The sequence below is a fragment of the Thamnophis sirtalis genome, unplaced genomic scaffold (genome assembly GCF_051295495.1).
Source record: "Thamnophis sirtalis isolate CommonGarterSnake01/CBP01778 unplaced genomic scaffold, rThaSir2_p1.2 scaffold_7, whole genome shotgun sequence".
Taxonomy (NCBI): Eukaryota; Metazoa; Chordata; class Lepidosauria; order Squamata; family Natricidae; genus Thamnophis; species Thamnophis sirtalis.
In genome coordinates, this window is record NW_028261387.1 from 510371 (window position 1) to 528823 (window position 18453).

The window sequence follows — 18453 nt, forward strand, 5'->3', positions numbered from 1 at the left end:
TATTACACGATTGAGCAGAAAATCTAAATGCCAAAATCAACAGATGTTAAAAGATATAAATGGATATTACTCATCACTGCAGAATATCCATGCATGAAGCCTAACATTTTGGAGCCAAAATTGTAGTGGAAGATTATTGCTGTCAAAGGTTTACAAGTAATCCTTGACTTAGACCTACAGATGAGACCAGAATTTTGATCACTAAGCAATGAGGTCATTAAGTGAATCATGACATGGCCAGACCTGATTTTAATGTCATTTTATCGTGGTTACTAAATGAATCATGTGGAGTGTTTTTATGTGACTTAATAAAGTCTTTAAGCGAATCTGACTTCCCCAATAGATTTTGCTTGTTGGAAGACAGCCAGGAAGATCACAAATCACAAGATTGTAATTGCAAGATTTTGCCAACGTCATAAAGGCGAACCAACTGTCAAGCACTCAGATTGCAATCATGTGACCCTGGGGGGGCGTTGCAATGGTCATAACTTTGAGGTTAGATCGTACGTTGCTTTTTCCGAGGCTGTCATAAATTTGTCTCATTGTTAAATAAAGAGTTGTAAATCGAGGACCACCTATACTTGAAAACCAGTTAGAGACATTTGGTTGCTCCCTATCAACTATATTAAGGCTCTTTTGCCTACTTCCCTAGGGTAAGGAGAAGGGGTCATCCTTCGATTTGAGCAATCTTAAATCTGAAACCTATATTTCATTTGCCACATGAATCAAAGCCCCATCCTGGTCACTGTATTCTTAATACAAATATTATTTATGGATTCAGAGGTAGATCTGACCAGCACTATCATGTTTTATATTTTGAGTTCCCTCCTTCAGTCTTCTTTGTGAGTCTATATCAGGTTCTGTATCACAAGTGAAAACTATAATCTAATACATGCTCAGCAGATACAGGATTTGAGGAACAGGGATAATATGTGTGGCCCAGAGGTGATATTCAGCAAGTTCTGACCAGTTCTGGAGAATTTTGAGTAGTTCGGAGAACCAGTAAATACCTTACCTCTGTCTGGCCCCACCCCCAACTATTCTCCGCCTTCCAAGTCCCAGCTGATCGGGAGGAAATGGGGATTTTGTGGTCACTTTCCCCTGGAGTGGGGAGGAAATGGAGATTTTACACTATCCTTCCCCTGCCACGCCCACCAAGCCACGCCCACAGAACAGGTAGTAAAAATTTTTTTAATCCCATCACTGGTGTGGTCTCTTTCCAAGTCCATGCTTTTATTTAATATGTGATTTACATATAGCTATACCATATTCAATATTACCTGAAAAACTCCAGGTAATTAATAGATGGCAGCAAAGATAGCATATTCTGAGTGCTCTTCTGGATTTTTGCAGTCTAGATGATATATGTATGGAATGCACTAAACCGTATGGTTTATGGTTTTTCTTAATCTCCAGTGTAGCCATTCAACCTTGAGTGCGTGTAAGTGTGTTCATATATTTTACTAACAATCGGGAGATAAATCTGAATTCTCAATTCTTTATCCAAAATCAAGTAGTCCTAAGAACTTCAGCAGCAGTGCATAATCCTGTTCTGTGTCACAAAGCAGCATGGAAACGATAAAAAAGCATTAGAAAAGTATTTGTCATTGTGTGATGAAAACAAATGCTTTTGGAAAATTTCCATTTCAATTTTAAAGTGGGAAATTCTTGTAGTTCTCCCACTCTGAAAATTTCTTGGCAGCCTGGATAAAATAGAAAAAGATAATGAAATGTTGACAAGCATATAATCTTTTTTTTCTCCTGCCAGAGAGTTTTAAACACATGGTTGAAAAATGATCAAGACCATTAATAATAACAATTGCAAGAAAGTGCAAAATAAGTTCTAATTCTTTAATTGGAGAAGAAGTTCCAACCAAACCCCATGCTTAAAATACAGCGTGGTGGTGTTACCTTCCTGTAAAGAACATTCGTCTTGGGGATTGCCCTTGAAACAACTGAATCCATTGCAGCTTCTCACTGGTAACACATTCAGGAAATAAACCAAGACTGAAGATGTGCTGAAGAAATATTATTATCAATTTATTCTAATTTATACACCACCTGTCCATCTGAATAAGTATTCAAGGAAGCTAGCAGAATTTTAAGAAACAATAAGAACATAAAAAACATAAAGCTGACATTAAAATCAATTAACAATTAAACAGTTGGGTATTTACAGATTTTTCTAGATGCTAAAAATGTGGACATCCAGAACATTCTCAAAAGAGTACTTTCTATAGTTTGGGAGGTATACAATGGAAGGTCCAATCTTGTATGGAGATCAGCTCAGATCATAGAGACATAACTGGAAGAATGTCTCCAGAAGATTCTTACTTGAGAATCCAAGGATCTTGCACTTTCCAGAAGAGATTTACTTTTGCAAAGGAATGCAACTTCATCCTAGACAGGCTGAATCCCCATCTCATAGACCAGTTTCCTGTATACTAAGATCATTTCTGATTTACATGGTTTCCAGTCTCTTCCAGCCTACATCTGAGACTATTCAGCATTTAAGGGCACCAGATGCTCCAGTTGGTATTTGGATGGTAAAAAGTAGCAGAATCCCTTAGCAGGACTTTCTGACATGGCTTGAAATAAAGGACCAAACTATCTCCAAAATAGATCACCAGAAAGGAAACCATAGTTTTTGACATAAATAATCCAGCAAAGGAAAAAGAAGTTTCAGAATCGTGAGATCTAAAAGGGATCCAGAAAATCAATGTCATTCAATTGCATCTGGAATTGCAGTAATTCCACCTTCTGAGGTAATCTTCCCAGAAATGAAATGAAAGTATCTGAGAATATATAAAAGAAGAGAGATTATGAGAATGATACACAAACAAACACATGTGTTCATCCATAAAGGACTGCTACCATCCATACAAAATATTTATTTGTTGAATAGAATAGAACTAGAATTAGAATTAGAATAACAGAGTTGGAAGGGACCTTGGAGGTCTTCTAGTCCAACCCCCTGCCTAGGCAGGAAACCCTATATTGTTTCAGACAAATGGCTATCCAACATCTTCTTAAAGACTTCCAGTGTTGGGGCATCCACAACTTCTGGAGGCAACTTCTGTTCCATTGATTAACTGTTCTAACTGTCAGGAAATTTCTCCTCAGTTCTAAGTTGCTTCTCTCCTTGATTTGGGTGAAAAGTGTTTGGATGCCTATGGGATACTTAGAAACGGAGCCATCCACTCCTTTTCCAGGCATCCCATAGGCACCCAAACACTTTTTGCCCAGATGGAGAACTGACATGGACTGGAAGCTTTGTTTCCTTGCAAAAGAGGCACTTAAAAACGGAGCCATCCAAGCATTTACCCGAGGAATAATATCTCTTTGTTACTGAAAACCCCCACTCCACCCTACTCAGTCCAGCTTCTGGGCTAGGATGTTGCTGAATACAATCTTGTTCAAAAATTTGATTTAATTTCTACTCAGAAATAAGTCCTGCTGAATTCAAAATAACTTGGATCCAAGAATATATTTATGACTTTATATTTCCCAGAAAGAAATCATGAATGTTTGGTATTTCTAAGTAGTCCCCCCAAACAACAAGCTAAGTAATCAACTTTCAGCCTGCCATTCCTCCCTTATTCTAGCTTCATTTCTTCATCTTTTTAAAATTAGTTCTGTTTCTCAGCTAACTTCTTTAAAAAAAGATCTTTCTCTATGATGGTTTGGAGCTCATAAACTTAGATTGATTTTTTGTCTACAACTTTCATTTTTCATAAATCTTATTTCCAATTGCCTGGTGAGATTTTCAAATGACATTTTACTAATCACAGTTAATTAAAAAAGAGGTCAGGGATATTATCTTACCTTTATTATTTTGATAAATAAGTCAAAGTGATGAATACACTGAGTATCCTTTCATCCTATTTTACCCACCCCCCCCCCAAACCAAACCCTAGAAGGAGAGTTGGGCTAATAGAAATCAACCAGCCCGACATCTTCCAGCTGGATTTCATGGCTAAGGTAGGACTTAAATTCATGGTCTCCTGCTTCCCAGCCTGGTGCCTTAACCTCTACACCAAACTTGCACTCATATTAATATCTCTTAATATTATGAAACAACAACATCCGCCTATCTCAGGTCCTCGAGAAAGACTCAATAGGTGACAAATACCAAATCCAGTTTAAACATCTGTCTGGCTGTGGGCCCAATCTGAATAATAGTAATATAGAGCGGTAAAATTCTTGTTTTACTGATATCTAGTAGAATGTAAAGCTGCTAATTTTGATTGTAAACAAAGGGCCTGCTTTAGATATATGTTCTTCCTTCACATATTAGATAATAAAATAATAAATATGGCAAACGCTACCTGAAAAGCTTTTGGGACCATAAATAACAAAAATACTCTTTTCCGAAGCATGCCAGCCAGAATGCATAATCTCAGTTTACCTAAGATTAAGTGGAATTCTAAATAAATAATGAATTGCCTTACATGGGTTAAGAGATTAAAATAGTTCTTTGACTACATGATACTAGTGTCAACTTCACCTTTGATAGGCAAAGAAAAACCTGGGATGGAGTTTCAGAATACATGTTTAAGCAAACTTTCTTATCTTTAAGAATCTATAAGTGTTAGGCCTGGAGAGTTAATGTTCTATGAAAAATAAATAGTATTTTTAATGTCCTGTGAGAAAGGAAGAATACATTACATTTGAAAGCTCCTGCACTGAACTAGACTATTCTAGTAAATCTAATTCAGCATCTCTCGATCGGGAGGCAGACCAAGCAGAGAGATTCCTGCAGGTACGTTAAGGCAGAGATTCGCTGGACTGGAATTAATTCTTGTTCTTATAAATTCCAAAGATAAATCCTCTGCTCTTTGAGGCATGCCATGTAATTGCACCAGACTCAGAAACTGGTGAAATATCCTTGTACCTGAAGGTTTTTTAAAAGATCAAAAGGGCTTTGGCTGCTGTCCTGTTTCAGGGTAAGATAGAATGGGAAATGAAATTGTATATTGGACTCCCTGCTTTAAACCATTTTGCAACTTCTAATTGCAATATCTTCATACTACAGGTAATCTTTGACTTACAACAGCTGGTTCAGTGACCACTCAAAGTTACCATGGCACTGAACTGAAAGTGACTTATGACCATTTTTCATACTGCTTCTGTTGCTTGGCAACTGCTTCATACTTACGACAGTTGCTGTGTCCCCAAGTCATATGATCACCTTTTGCAACCTTTTGACTAGCAAAATCAATGGGGAAGCCAGATTCACTTAACACAATCACGTTACTAACTTATCAATTCACTTAACAGCGGTGGCAAGAAAGGCTGTAAAATGGGACAAAACTCACTTAACAAATGTCTCACAACAATATTTTGAGCTCGTCGTAGGTCAAGGATTACCTGTATCACCCAAAGGTTAGTGAATCAATATAAAATCCTTCATTATTGTTATTTTGGCACAATGATGATTGATTGAATGGATGGAGAAATTGAAGACTCTTCTCCCTGAAGGTATCTGCCTGTCCAGCCAGGTCAGGTACCTGGACGCACTCCAAGTCCCATCACTTGAATGTTGTCTTCTAGCGGGACCTCCTAAAATCCAAAGTGCCCCTGTCCTCTTGACCTCCCAGAAGGCTACAGAGACCTGGCTTTTCCCCGCTAGGATTGAGCTAGGATAAGAGTTGAAACCAGAAAACATGGTATTGGTGTGATGGTGACAAGGTGCCTTAATAGGAAGTTTGATGAAATGTGGGATTATTGTTTGTTTACGTTGACAATGAGCCATCTGATAAGTAGCCGTATGATTATGTATTATGTAATACAAAAATATGTATTACAAAAAGTATTAGATCAGGTAAAGGAGGCACAAAGGGTTTCAGTAAACAACAGCTCTTTATTGCAAGTCAAGTAAACATCCGGCTGGGGAATAGTCACACAGCATCCCCTTTTAAAGGGATCCCTCAGACTTCTTAGCCAATGAGACTCAACCTCTATTCCCGCCGTGTCTATTCCCACCATCTATGAATAATGTTAATAAACAGGCCAAGAAACAAAAAACATGCTCCAGGAGGCCATACCTGGATTGAAGCCCATCTCAGCCTTGAATCGTTCTTGAATAATTCCAGGACCAGTTAAGCTTATTTTGGCTTTAGAAAATGTTCATGAGGTTCATTGCACGGATAGGCAGCCTGCAGTTGGATTATATGTAGCTTCCTTGTTAAGTAAATAAGTTACAATTAAATTAATCTAGTCCAGTGTGTGTTTGTGTGTTGTATATGCGTGTGTTGTATCTCTGTAAACCTTTACTTAGGTTAATTTCATTGCCCCAGCTTTTAGTATTTTCAATGAATCCCTATTTTCACAAGGGTAAAGAAAAATAACATCAGGTCGCAAATTAACTAAAACATAATCAAAATTCATGAATAAATAGCTTGGTCCCAATTGGATCCGTACCAATTTGAATGCCAAACGTCATTTTAAAATCCGCTTCTTCTTCTTCTTTTTTTCTTTCTTTCTTTCTCCTGACTACAGAAGGTTGGTGCCTCCTTTGCCTTTTCACTCATACAACTATGGAGTTTCCTTTGTCTTTTCTGATTTAAATGTTTTTTTGGGGGGTTAACGAAATAATTGGCTCTTTCTTACGGAAGCAGAACCACCGCCAGTTGTTTTTATTGGTTTCCATGGCGACGTTCTCCATTCAAGGCAATAAGCCACGCATGAGGTTGCCATGGCAATTTAGGAGGATGCTTCAAAAAACAGGCCTGGAGTAAATAAATTCTATATTTAGGGCCTTGGCGTTTTTACGGCCGTAATGTTTCTGCTTCTGCACAAGGTATGACCTGAAGGCTTGTTCGTTTCTCTTTTGTGATCCAATTTGTCATTAGCCTTCTGGAAAATACAAGGGATGCCTTGTAAAATTATTTATTTATTTGCTGTCCTCCTGCTGCTTTTGCTGCCGCCACCGCTGCTCTTCATTTTTTCTCCTATCCCTCCCACAGTGCAGTCCCTTGCCTCAAACTCTTCACCTTTATTTGGGGCAAAGCATGGAGGTATTGCCTCCCTTAGCAACGAGAGCAATCTTTCATTCCCGAAGAACAGAGAGCTCCATTCCTTCGACTGGAATCTGATACAGAGTATTTTGGTTTCATTTCATTCATTCATTATTATTATTATTGTTTCATGATTAAATTTGTTTGAAGTCCGTCTCACCCCAAGGTAACGCTGCTTTGGTGGGGATGCAGGGTGCTATGAGCCTTATAAATAATGCATTTGGACAAGTCATGCCCAGAGAAGGAGGAAATTATGAGGTCATTTAGAAAAGAATACAAACAATATAGAAATAGAAATGCTTTGCAGGATGAGAGGAGACGTTAACGAAATAGCTTGACGGTGCTGCAGCTATACATTTAAACCACACGAGTGTAAGTTGTGGACGTCCTCATTCATCTTTCGCGATTGAGAGGATTGTTCTGCTTGTCCCTTATTGAAACAGATCAGAGGTGGGTTGCCAATTCTTTTACTACCAGTTCGGGCGCACTCCCGCACATGCTCCCGCATGACCCAGAAGTGTCCAGGCAGGTGGATGGAGCCTCCCACCGCTCCTACTATCGGTTTGGCCAATCCGGGCCGAATCAGCAGCCACCCACCTCTGAAAACAGATAGTGCATTTATATTTTTGGCTACGAATGGATAGCAAGTGAACCTTATTACTGGGAAAACGTGCTAACAAATGATAATAGACTGATGAAATCTAACAGTTTAATTCTTGAAAACTGGCAATGAATAGGAAGGCTTGTGAATGCCACAATCAACAGCACCACCATTGGCTTATCAACAGTATTGCCTGTGATGAACAACAGAACAAGTCAGCAGCTTTGTGATCCACGGAGATCCTTGACTGGGTGCCAAAAGTAGAACTTGGTGCTTTTCCCTAGCCTCTCGGCCCCAGGTTTCTCCCCTGGTTTATTTTAATTCGTTGCCTCCTGTTCTGTATGATTCAAGTATCCCATTTCTCTTTCTTTTCATATTGCCTATGACCGAGAAAAAGCATTCCATGTCTCTTCGGCTCTTCATAAAGTTATATGCTTTTTGGCATTCCCTTAAGAGTCATTACGCAGCATTAGAAAACTCAGGATAGCAGTCGTGGTCTTCTGGGTCTGATTTGCCAGGGAGTTCTTAGTAGTAGAAGGGAAGCCTTCTTCCCTATCTGTCACAACCCATTGCAAACGAATTGAGACTTGCCTAGGTATGCCATAGCAACGAATCCCTTAAAGCCATGCTGAATACCTTCGGCAATAAATATACGTCCAATGAAATATGTTACTTCGATTCCTATTTAGGATTTGAAGATATTTCATTGGTACCATGAATTGAGCATGGTTGGGCATAATCTCATTGGCAGGTTGGATTGCTTTAAACAACAACACTTGAGTACTAAAAAAATATTTGTACAATTCACAAAAGAAAGAAAAACTTAGCTGATGCATAGAAATTAGCTCTAATTGTGGCTCAGTTTAATTTTAGGGAATCAAATTGTTTTTTTTTTATTATTTACTGAATGTGTGTCTTGTTAAATAGTTATTGAGTCCTCAAATAATGGAGACGGTAAAAAAGAGGTCAGCTAATAGGTTAAAGAGATAAGATATACCAGGAACGGAGAGAAAGGAAGAAGGGGCACTTTCAAGAAGGCGAGTCTAAGATTATATCAAATTGAAATGCTGGATCTTCTCTTACTGCTTATTATCTTCTCAGTCAAAAGTCAGTAAATGAGGGTCCCATCTGGCAAGAAGGAAGAAAGTAAGTGTGCTGCAACTACCGATTCGTTGCCTACAGAAAGGGACACATTCATAGCTGTGATGTTTTTAGCCAGTTTCAAAGCATGGCTCTGAATGCTACTTGCTGCAGAAACCACTCTAGCCAACCATCGTACAGGACATTTCTTATTACTCTCAACCCCCCCATCCCCGAAAAGCAGATCCTTAGCCAAATAAAGACTAAGTAGTAGCCACCTGTTCTGACCCCCCCCCCTCCTTCACTCGTTCAAAGACGACAGACAGACAGACGTAAAAGGAAATAACTTTATCAGTCCTCGGCTCAGACTGGCTGCGAGCCCAAAATAAACATAAATAAAGTCTCTGGCAAGAAGATAACAGAATGCAAAAACAAAGATCTCTTACGGCCAAACCAGGTGTACAGAAAGAAAGCAAATCACTTCTCCAAGTGCCTCTCACAAACAAACCACGAACGATGAACCATGAACCAACGATGAACGTTGACTTCTGCAACCAGGGCGTGGCACCATCAGTCCTTTTATCTCCAGAAGACCACACTCACAAGCCCCAGCTGCATTGTTATTCCTGCATCCCAACTCAACTCACAGCAAACTTCTGCTGAGTCACAACCCTACCCATCATTTTTATTTTCTAAAAGAGGGCATGGATTATGGAAACCATTTGAGGCTCAGGGCCACCCTTGAGCAGAAACATTGTACCGGAAGCTGAAAATCCTTGTTTTGCAGCATTGCAGCTTAACAGCTCTCAAATTAAATTGGTTTTTAATGTAGAAAACAATCACACATATCTGAGGTCCTGGAAGTGACAAAGGAGGTGTCCATGACTCCATTGGGACTCTCAGGTGCCACGTTGAGAATTCTTGCACTATGGCAGCCTGATATACAGTGCTGGTCATCGACAGTCCAGAAGGCCACCGAGTTCTTCTGTATTGTCCTTCACTGGCCACTGTAAGGATCTTTGTGGAAACACGATGTGCACGAAGGAAATGGCAACTATTATTGTATTCTGGAGTGCCTCTCTCAAGACGTGTGGGTCTAGAAGCTAAAGTGGAAGTGGAAGGCTGGCATTGCATACAAACCTAAATTCAATAAATGTAAATACTAATATAATTTTAGAATTGGGGTGGGGGAGTAGAAACACTTTAATTTCTTTTCATATGTAAAATCCCTTAACATTTTATGTGTCTCTCTTTCCCTAATATCTAAACTATGATATGCTCTTCCCAACAATACACATTTTTGGCATAACATGATGGATTCTTTTTGGTTTATCACACCATTTCCCTCGAAAAGAATCCATTATAGATCATTCTGATATTTAATAATACCCCTCTCTATGGAGGGATACCTCTATGTGGGCCTAAATTCTCCCATAGAGTTGTGGCCCTTTGGCTGCCATCAGAGCCAGCAGCAGAGGCAGAGGGGGGGGGGAAGTTGAGGGAGAGCCTGGGGCAGCTTCACAGCCTTCGGAAACAGCTGCGGAGGCAGAGGGCCTTCTGTCCTCCCCCAAGTGGAGGGGCAGCTGCCTTTGGGGCCTGAGCTGAGTGAGGTAGGGGAGCAGATGGGGCCCATCCCACATGTGCATCTGTGCAGAGAGGAGAGGAAAGGAGAGCAAAGGAAAACAATAAGCTGGCTCTCAAGGAAAAGAAGACGGGGACGCTAGCCAGCCCCTCCCTGGTTGGGGAATAAGTAGTAGGAGTTTGGGAATGGCCTGTTATGGCAGACAGCCGCTCACTTTTAGGATACAGCAAGCAATTCGGATTCCTTGGCCAGATCTTTTGGGACTCGTTACGTTTGATTTTTGCTTATCCGTGTGAATAAAAGACTGTTCCTAGCCTGTTTGAAAAGGGGTTGGTTTTTACTCACGAGTAAGTGGCTTATCATTACTTGCTAAGGCTGAGTCAGAACAAATAGCTAGGAAGAGGCAGCGGCTGGTGCATTCTGCCAAAGGGAGAGGCTATTCAGTGGTCTAGGAAAGCGGAGCATAAAACAGCACCCCACCCCAGGCTGAATTAGAATTCCTTCTATTGCCCCGTGAGTTCCTAGAGTGAGATTTCAGAAATTCAGAATACAAGAAGAACATTAAGACTTACAGAGATCTAAAGCATTCATTTCATATTTAAAAGGGAAAAAAACCCCACTAACTACCTCAAATCCTATTCTGAATACCCTGAATTTACTTAAGGATGCAGACCTCAATATTAGTCCAATGCAGCCTTCAGCCAACGAAGCACATTCTTGATCTAGAAAAAAATTACCAAAACTTTAAAGTGAACTAGAAATAGATTTCATTTTTTTATTTATTCAATTTGTATACCGCCCATCTCACATTTCTTACTGTAGGTGACTCATATTATTAAGATAAGCAAATAATATAAGAAGTATAAAAAAAATACCGAAATCAATAAATAATGCAGTATCTTCTCTTGAAAACCAAAAAGTAACTAGGAAGAGAGGGTTTCATGGGAGTAATCACGCAGCCCTTCCTTCCTTCCTTCCTTCCTTCCTTCCTTCCTTCCTTCCTTCCTTCCTTCCTTCCTTCCTTCCATCCATCCATCCACCCACCCACCCACCCACCCACCCACCCACCCATCTTTCCTGTCTCCCAAGGGGGTCACCCATTGCCAGAGTGAGTCAACCCACTTTTCTGCTGGTTTTCCACTTCTGTTTCCTTCCATCTTTTGCCAATATTATAGACTTCTTGAGGGATGTTTTTTTCGGCCAAGTGCTGCCTTTTGTGTTGAAATGGTGTGCATTGATCACATTCCCAAATAGAGACATGGAAAAAATGCATTTTGTTTAATTAAAACTATTATCTTAATTGATTTCAGTGTATGCGATTACCTCCCATGTATTTAATAATTTCCCCCCTTCAATCATATTAACAGTTTAGCATCAACTGTAGACACTTTCCCAGGACTCTGAAGGAAAGTCCCTTTTCCATAGTATCCGGCTTCCTGGTTTATACCATAGTTGTGTTATAATATCAGATGTCAATCTTTCTGTGGGATTTCTTCTTTTAAATAATTTCTGCTCTATCTTGATTAATGCTAATGCTAGCCAGTAGATGGCAACCTTTAATGTGAACAAAATCTTCCTGGGAAAACTCATTACTTCAACTGTAATATATTCCACTTTCTAAGCGGGAAAATCCTCCTGCCAAGCTTCTCAGTTACATCAAAAGGTTTTAACGATGGGGTAAAATGTTTGGCACTAATTATTTGAGTAATTAGGTTAGCGCCATAATGTCCTTTAAATAGACTCCGAGCAATACTCCGTGTATCAGTCAGCCTAAATTTAGAATGATCAGCAGTTTATTTCAATATTTTTAGATGTTAAATTTTTCTAAAACTTTTTGTCAGAGCAGGTCAGTCCTGTGTGATCTTAATTGGTGGCGAAGAGAAGAGAATTTGTGTGGTTCTAATAATTCTATATCCAAAGCTGCCAAGACCCAGCGCCCGTCATCCCTCTGGGCTTCAACCTACGGCCCATCCTTCCTCTCACACTCGCTTTGCTCCCTCCTGACAGTGTTAATTGGGACAATATTCTTCTTTCAAGAACAGATGTTTGCAGCTCAAGCATGAGGAAGCACTTGTGCCTGCACACAGCATGCTTTCCCCCCCCCCCCCCCCCCAGCAAGGGTTACGCACAGAACAGGTCAGGCCATACAGGAAAGGTGGTTCCCGTGGAATCAGAGACTCGCCTTCCTGTGCGAAAAGGCCAAACACCAGGAAGTTATCTCTGCCCCCTTTTCAGGGAGAGACATCTGCCAACTGGGCCCCGGGAAGAAGGAAATTGCCTCTACTTACCAAAGAACTTCCCGCATCCTCTAAATATCCAGACTTTTAATGGATGCTCATATATTTTGGACCAGGTCACACGAGCCTCTTCAGTACATTTTTAGAAACAAGAGAGCTGAGGTGTAAATGTGAGCACAGTTTATATTCTGAGGCTTATGAGATTTAATACCATACTAAGGTCCCTGCAATATGTAAGGGGCCAACTGAGTGAAGGTGGATTTTTCTTTATTAGGCCAGGAATTGATGTGGTTTGAATTGTGGGTTTTCCCCCCCAAATCTTGTGCTCAAAAACTCTTAAGTATGAGAAAGGCTAAAAACAACCTGGGGACAAATGTTCACTTTTATCATCTATAAAACAGTGATGGGGAACCTTTTAGGCGCCCAGGGCACAAACTGCACGTACCCAAACTGAAAGGCGCACTTGCAAGTGTGGATGCGTGCGTGCGCAGACATGTGTGCATGCGCTGCAGGGACCCAAGGACCATCCGGCCGGTGGGAGGCAGGGCATGTGAACACCGGCAGTGGGGCAGGAGGTAAAATCTTTTTCTTTCGGGAGCTCCTGTTTTGTCGTTTGCAGAGAAACAGAAGCTCACGGAAGAAACGCCACGGAGATCTCACCTGGGGTGATAACGCACCTGCCAGCAGAGAGGGCTCTGCACGCCACCTCTGGCACGGACGCCTGGCATGGGTTTGCCATCACGGCCCTAAAACCTCCCCCCAGCATTTCCCCCCTATACTTTTAATCTCATAATTTACTGTTGCTGTGTAAGAAGCACTGCAGTGAAGACATAATCTCCTCTTTAGGCTTTATTCTTCTTTGAGATGTAATGCTTGCAGCTTTCATTTCATGCAACTAATCATTTGGATAGCTGGTACATAAAATATTTCTCTAGGTAAGGATTAGAAAAAAAGATTGTGGCACAGAGAGAGGGAGAGAGAGAGAGAAAGAGAGGGAGGGAGGGAGACTCAATTTTGCAGCTGTATAAAACTAGAAAAAATTACTTCTTGCTTTGTGATAGTTCTTCAAGCATGATCTATCTAGATCCCTCCACAACACTCTGTATTTATATTTTAAATGACTGATACTATAGGGTTTTTTAAAACAAAAAACACACACAGACATTCTCATATATTATATGTTATTTTATTTATGTCTAAAGTCACCTGAAGTGACTTAAAGTTTGTCTGGTACTTCCTACCATCCAACAAATTATAGTAGGTGCATGAAATATTATTTTTATGTTTAAATGGATCAAGCATAATGCAGAACAGGCCCATGATCTTCCTCTACTGTCTTGCAATCCAGATTGAATACAGACTGAATATCTTACCAAGGAAAGGGGGTTGGGGGCGGGGGGGGGGAGGAAAATGGGAGTGAATCAAAATGAATCCTGGTGCCAACTATAAAAGTTTAGCTTGTTGTTGTTGTTGTTGTTGTTGTTGTTGTTGTTGTTTTGAGTGCCTTTGGAGGTTTCTGAATTATCCCTATAATAGTAGAAGTGGGAATGAGAGTTCCCTACTCATTTGGAAGAAAAGCAGCTTACCCCAGAATAAGGATGGCAAAATAAGTAATTGTAAAATAATTACGTATATAGAAATGTAAGATACGTTTGTCCCAATATTGGCGTGTAAATCCTTTGAGGACTTCCTGATTATGAGATATGCGCTTTTAAGCCCTGAACAAGGGAGACTTTTCTATTAAACTAGGAAAAGGGAGTGCATAGGCATAGCTCTTGTGAAAGTTGTCTTATTAATTTTTCTTCTGTGTTTCTATTATTTTTAGACTCACTTTGCATGAATGATGGCCCCAAGTGCCTGTCCAATTCCTGCCAAAAGGACTCCGAGGCCCATGCTGCTGCCACGGCCACTGGTTGCCACTGCCTGGACTCATCGGCGGACAGTTCTGCAGAAGATTGTGTTAAGGAAACCTGTGATCCTTGCTCTTCTGCCCCTTGCCTTCACAATGCTACTTGTGCAAACGCTCCTGGAAACCTCAACTTTACTTGCGATTGTCCCACGGGCTACACTGGCACTGTCTGTGAAACTGCCACTAGTTTGTGTGACTCGTATTTCTGTAGGCATGGAGGCACCTGCCAGGATGAACCTGGTGGCTTCACTTGCCTCTGTGCTGAAGGATTCACGGGTAGACGCTGTGAAACTGACCTTGACGGATGCCTTTCCAGCCCTTGCCTCAACGGAGCTCTGTGCCGAGGGAGGATCGGGGGATACTCCTGCTACTGTGTCCCAGGATACCAAGGGAAATATTGTGAACGGGAGGTGGACGAATGCGCTTCTGAACCTTGCCTGAATGGAGCCTCTTGTTTGAACCTGATAGGGAAGTATGAGTGCATTTGTCCTCTTGAGTACACAGGTAAGGACTCAAAAAATTAATATACACGCAACCTATATTTTGCAGGGACCCCCCTCCACAAGGCACATTCCAGACGGTTATTCAAGTTCTCTTGTCTTGGCAAACCTATGCAAATGGTATGAACAGGCACTGTAATTTGAAAGTGGGTATGTCAGCATGATGTGGAATACATAGCAATAGCACTTAGATTTATATACCGCTTCATAGTGCTTTTACAGCCCTCTCTAAGCAGTTTACAGAGTCAGCCCCCAACAATCTGGGTCCTCATTTTACCCACCTCAGAAGGATGGAAGGCTGAGTCAACCTTGAACTGCTGAACTGCAGCTAGCAGTCAGCTGAAGTAGCCTGCAGTGCTGCACTCTAACCACTGAACCACCTCAGCTACGTAGAGAAAAGATTCTCCTATTTGATGTTAAATTGCATTAGTGGTGATGTCACCTAAGTGGGTAATGAAATGTTTGCAAGCAAACAATAAAAGAACACCGAAGTTCCCACAAAAACATGTTTTAATATTTACTGTATGTGTCTGATCAGCTGAATCAGTGGTGGGTTTCAAAAATTGTTCGAACCTACTCTGTGGGTGTGGCCTCCTTCGTGGGAGTGGCTTGCCGCCCATGTGACCGGATATGAAGATGTCGACGACACTTGTCAGAACCACCTTAAGTTACCTCGCACACAGCTCTGGCATGCATAAGAATGTGATGTAAACTTGTTTTTTGAAAGGCATCTTTGGTTTGCGTTAAAACAACTTCAACACACGCAATGTTCTGATTACACCACAAACGCCGTAGTCATCCTTACCTTTCCCAGAGGCACTGAGTTTTATAAATAGGAGCATGATAGTGTAGAATAATCTTATCCAAGGACCAGTGGTGGGTTTCAAAAAAGTTTGGAGCCTCTTCTGTAGGTGTGGCCTGCTTTCCGGGTCCACTGGTGGAACCTCTTCTAACCGATTCGGTAGATTTGACGAACTGCTTCTACCGAATAGGTGCGAACTGGTAGAAACCCACCTCTGAGCTGAATGTACCTCACTCTCCAGGGCAAGTATTAGGATACAATGTGGGAAATACATTCTTAGGCCTCCATGTCCTCCTTGAGTTCCTTTTCCTTTCCATCCATTTCCCTTTTGCGAAAGTTTGTTGATCAAGATATAACTCTCTGAAACTCCGCTGCCTTCTCTTTTGAAGCTGACCTCCCATAATTTCCACTTCTACCAGTCTTTACCTTCCTGGTCCTCCGTGCCTCCTCGGTTTCCCTATCGATCTGCTTGGCCTACCACACACTGCACACCACCTTCTCTCTCTCTCATGCTAGGAACTGTCAGCTTCATGCTGCTTCCTCCACTCAGCGGTGCTACACACTGTTTTCACATAACATATGCTGTGGTTTCACTTTCCCTTCATTTCACTTTCCCAGCTGTGGACTGCAGCCTCGTTATGGACCTAATATTCCCTTCCCGTTTCGCCGTGGGATCGCAGCTGCAGGGATTCTATCAGAATCACTCTAAATTATGCATCAGACTTTCAGATCAGTTTCATCAAAGGCCACCTCCTTCTCCACCTCTTAGAAAGAGACATTTTCGTACGTCCTGACAAGGGGGTTATGCATTCTGAAGCTTTGCCTTCTCTCTCACAAGGCTGCCTATTTTTCAGCACATCAGAATATTTCTGTGAATCTTAAATCCACTTTTGATTTTTATCCATCTATTAGATTATTGTCTTGCCTGTCAAAGAAACTGTAGGATTATCTAACCACTGTTCAGTATGAATCATTGATAGGGTAAGTTCACAAATTCCAGGAAAAAAAGCACAGTTGGAGATCAATGCAATATGTTCTTGTTTAACCTCACTTCACACAAAATCACGTGAAATCTCACCATGAAATTTCCAATAATATTTCTTAATATTGCACATTGTTTCAATCTCGCATTCCTGCATTTCAGCAACTGTACATGAAAAGGCAGAAGAGATTTACTCGCAACTCAAATTTCCTGGCAAGTAGTTTCCATTAAAATTGTTGGAACTGATGTATATAAGGGTCTCTATCCACCATTACTGAAATCAATAGCATTAACTAAGGGTGTTATGATATTGATAGCCTCTTTTCAACAAAAATGCCAGCTTTTTTATTAAATAGTCTAGAAGGTTATACTTCACAGGCTGATACATTTAAAATGGTATTATATAAGGATGACAAAGCAGTTAAATTGAAACTGCTCCGTGTTTTTATGAACTTGGTTCAATTTCATTCCTTGTGCTTATTTCATTAAATTTGTCCTCCAGAACCTCACTGGTTCCATCATCTAATTGGCCCTTTGTGTTACATTATCCCATTCACCCCATAGTCCCTGAAGGGTTGAACATCTATTTACTTTGGAAAAGAATCAGTATTGAAAGAAAGGGGTGAAAGCAAAACAGGATGTGTGCTAAGTAGGTTTTGAAAGTAGGGCCTTCCACATTATTACTGTTTTCATTCCCGAAATTCTGGGAAGCGGTTCGCTTCTGCTGACCTGGAATGCTAAAAAACAAAGGAGGCAAATCCCAAATTGCCGTTGCAACAAAAATACTCTCCTCTTTGCTCAAATGGGAAATGAAGGGAGGAACCCTTGAAGTCCATTTGACTCAGGGCTTCAGGATCTCTCTAAACTCTTAAAGGGGAACTGTGGGACCTCACGGGATCTGAGTGCTGGAGAATGCAGGAAGAGGAGGAAAGCAGACGTTCTCATCGGTGGGGAATCAGTTTGCAGCCATTTTAGCTGCAAGGCAGCTGAGCGGGAAATAAATCGGCTCAGCTCTCCAGCGCCACTCGTGTCCCGGGGACATAAATGGTTTGGACCTGCTTTCACACTGGCACGATCCTCCTGCTGAAGTGCCCTGCGTGCATTCCTGAATGTCTGTTGTTGTCAGGGAGAATTGTGGGGTTTCATCCTGAAACTTTTAATCAGGAACATAGCTGACATGTAAAAAATATCAAAACGAATAACCCTCCAACAAACTAAGTTTAGCAAGCAGTTTCTGGAAAGACAAGGAGCTTGGTAGCAGATAATGCATAGTGTACAAAAAACACGATGGTCTTTACAGGAGTGTAAACTTTGCATCCCTTCCCTTCTCCTCCCCTGGGAAATAAATTGTCAAGGAGTGGAGGAGTTATGTCAAAAAGTAAAAGGAGAACTTTTCTGTTGAGTGGCATAGACTTTGTTTTGACGTCTGCCTTCAGTTAAGATCCATCACATGGGCACCAAATAACATTTCAAATAAAAAATGTGTTGCTTTCCTGCCACCCTGCTGCTACCAGTAGGTGTCTCGGTCCAGGGCAAGTGATGAGAAGAACTGCAGAGCCCCAGGAAAGACAGAAAGGAGAGAGACGGAAAAGCCCATTAACTGCTGGCACGGCTGCTCTGAAACGATCCTATTCAACCTGGACCTCCTGTTGTACGTAGGAAGCGGCATGGCATGGACTGTGTTAGCCAAACCGAAGGGAAGAGCTGCAGCCCAGGAATAAACTCCTTGACGGAGGGGAAG

At 41.2% G+C, this 18453-nt stretch overlaps 1 protein-coding gene across 1 annotated transcript in view; it reads left to right on the forward strand.

Annotated features, from left to right (window-relative positions):
- CRB1 (crumbs cell polarity complex component 1) overlaps positions 1-18453 on the forward strand; it is a 113999-nt gene that overhangs the window by 14845 nt on the left and 80701 nt on the right. The window contains exon 2 of the mRNA XM_087720743.1: positions 14345-14932. Within this exon, the coding sequence (XP_087576869.1) occupies positions 14345-14932 (588 nt within the window). The remainder of the gene's footprint in view (positions 1-14344; positions 14933-18453) is intronic.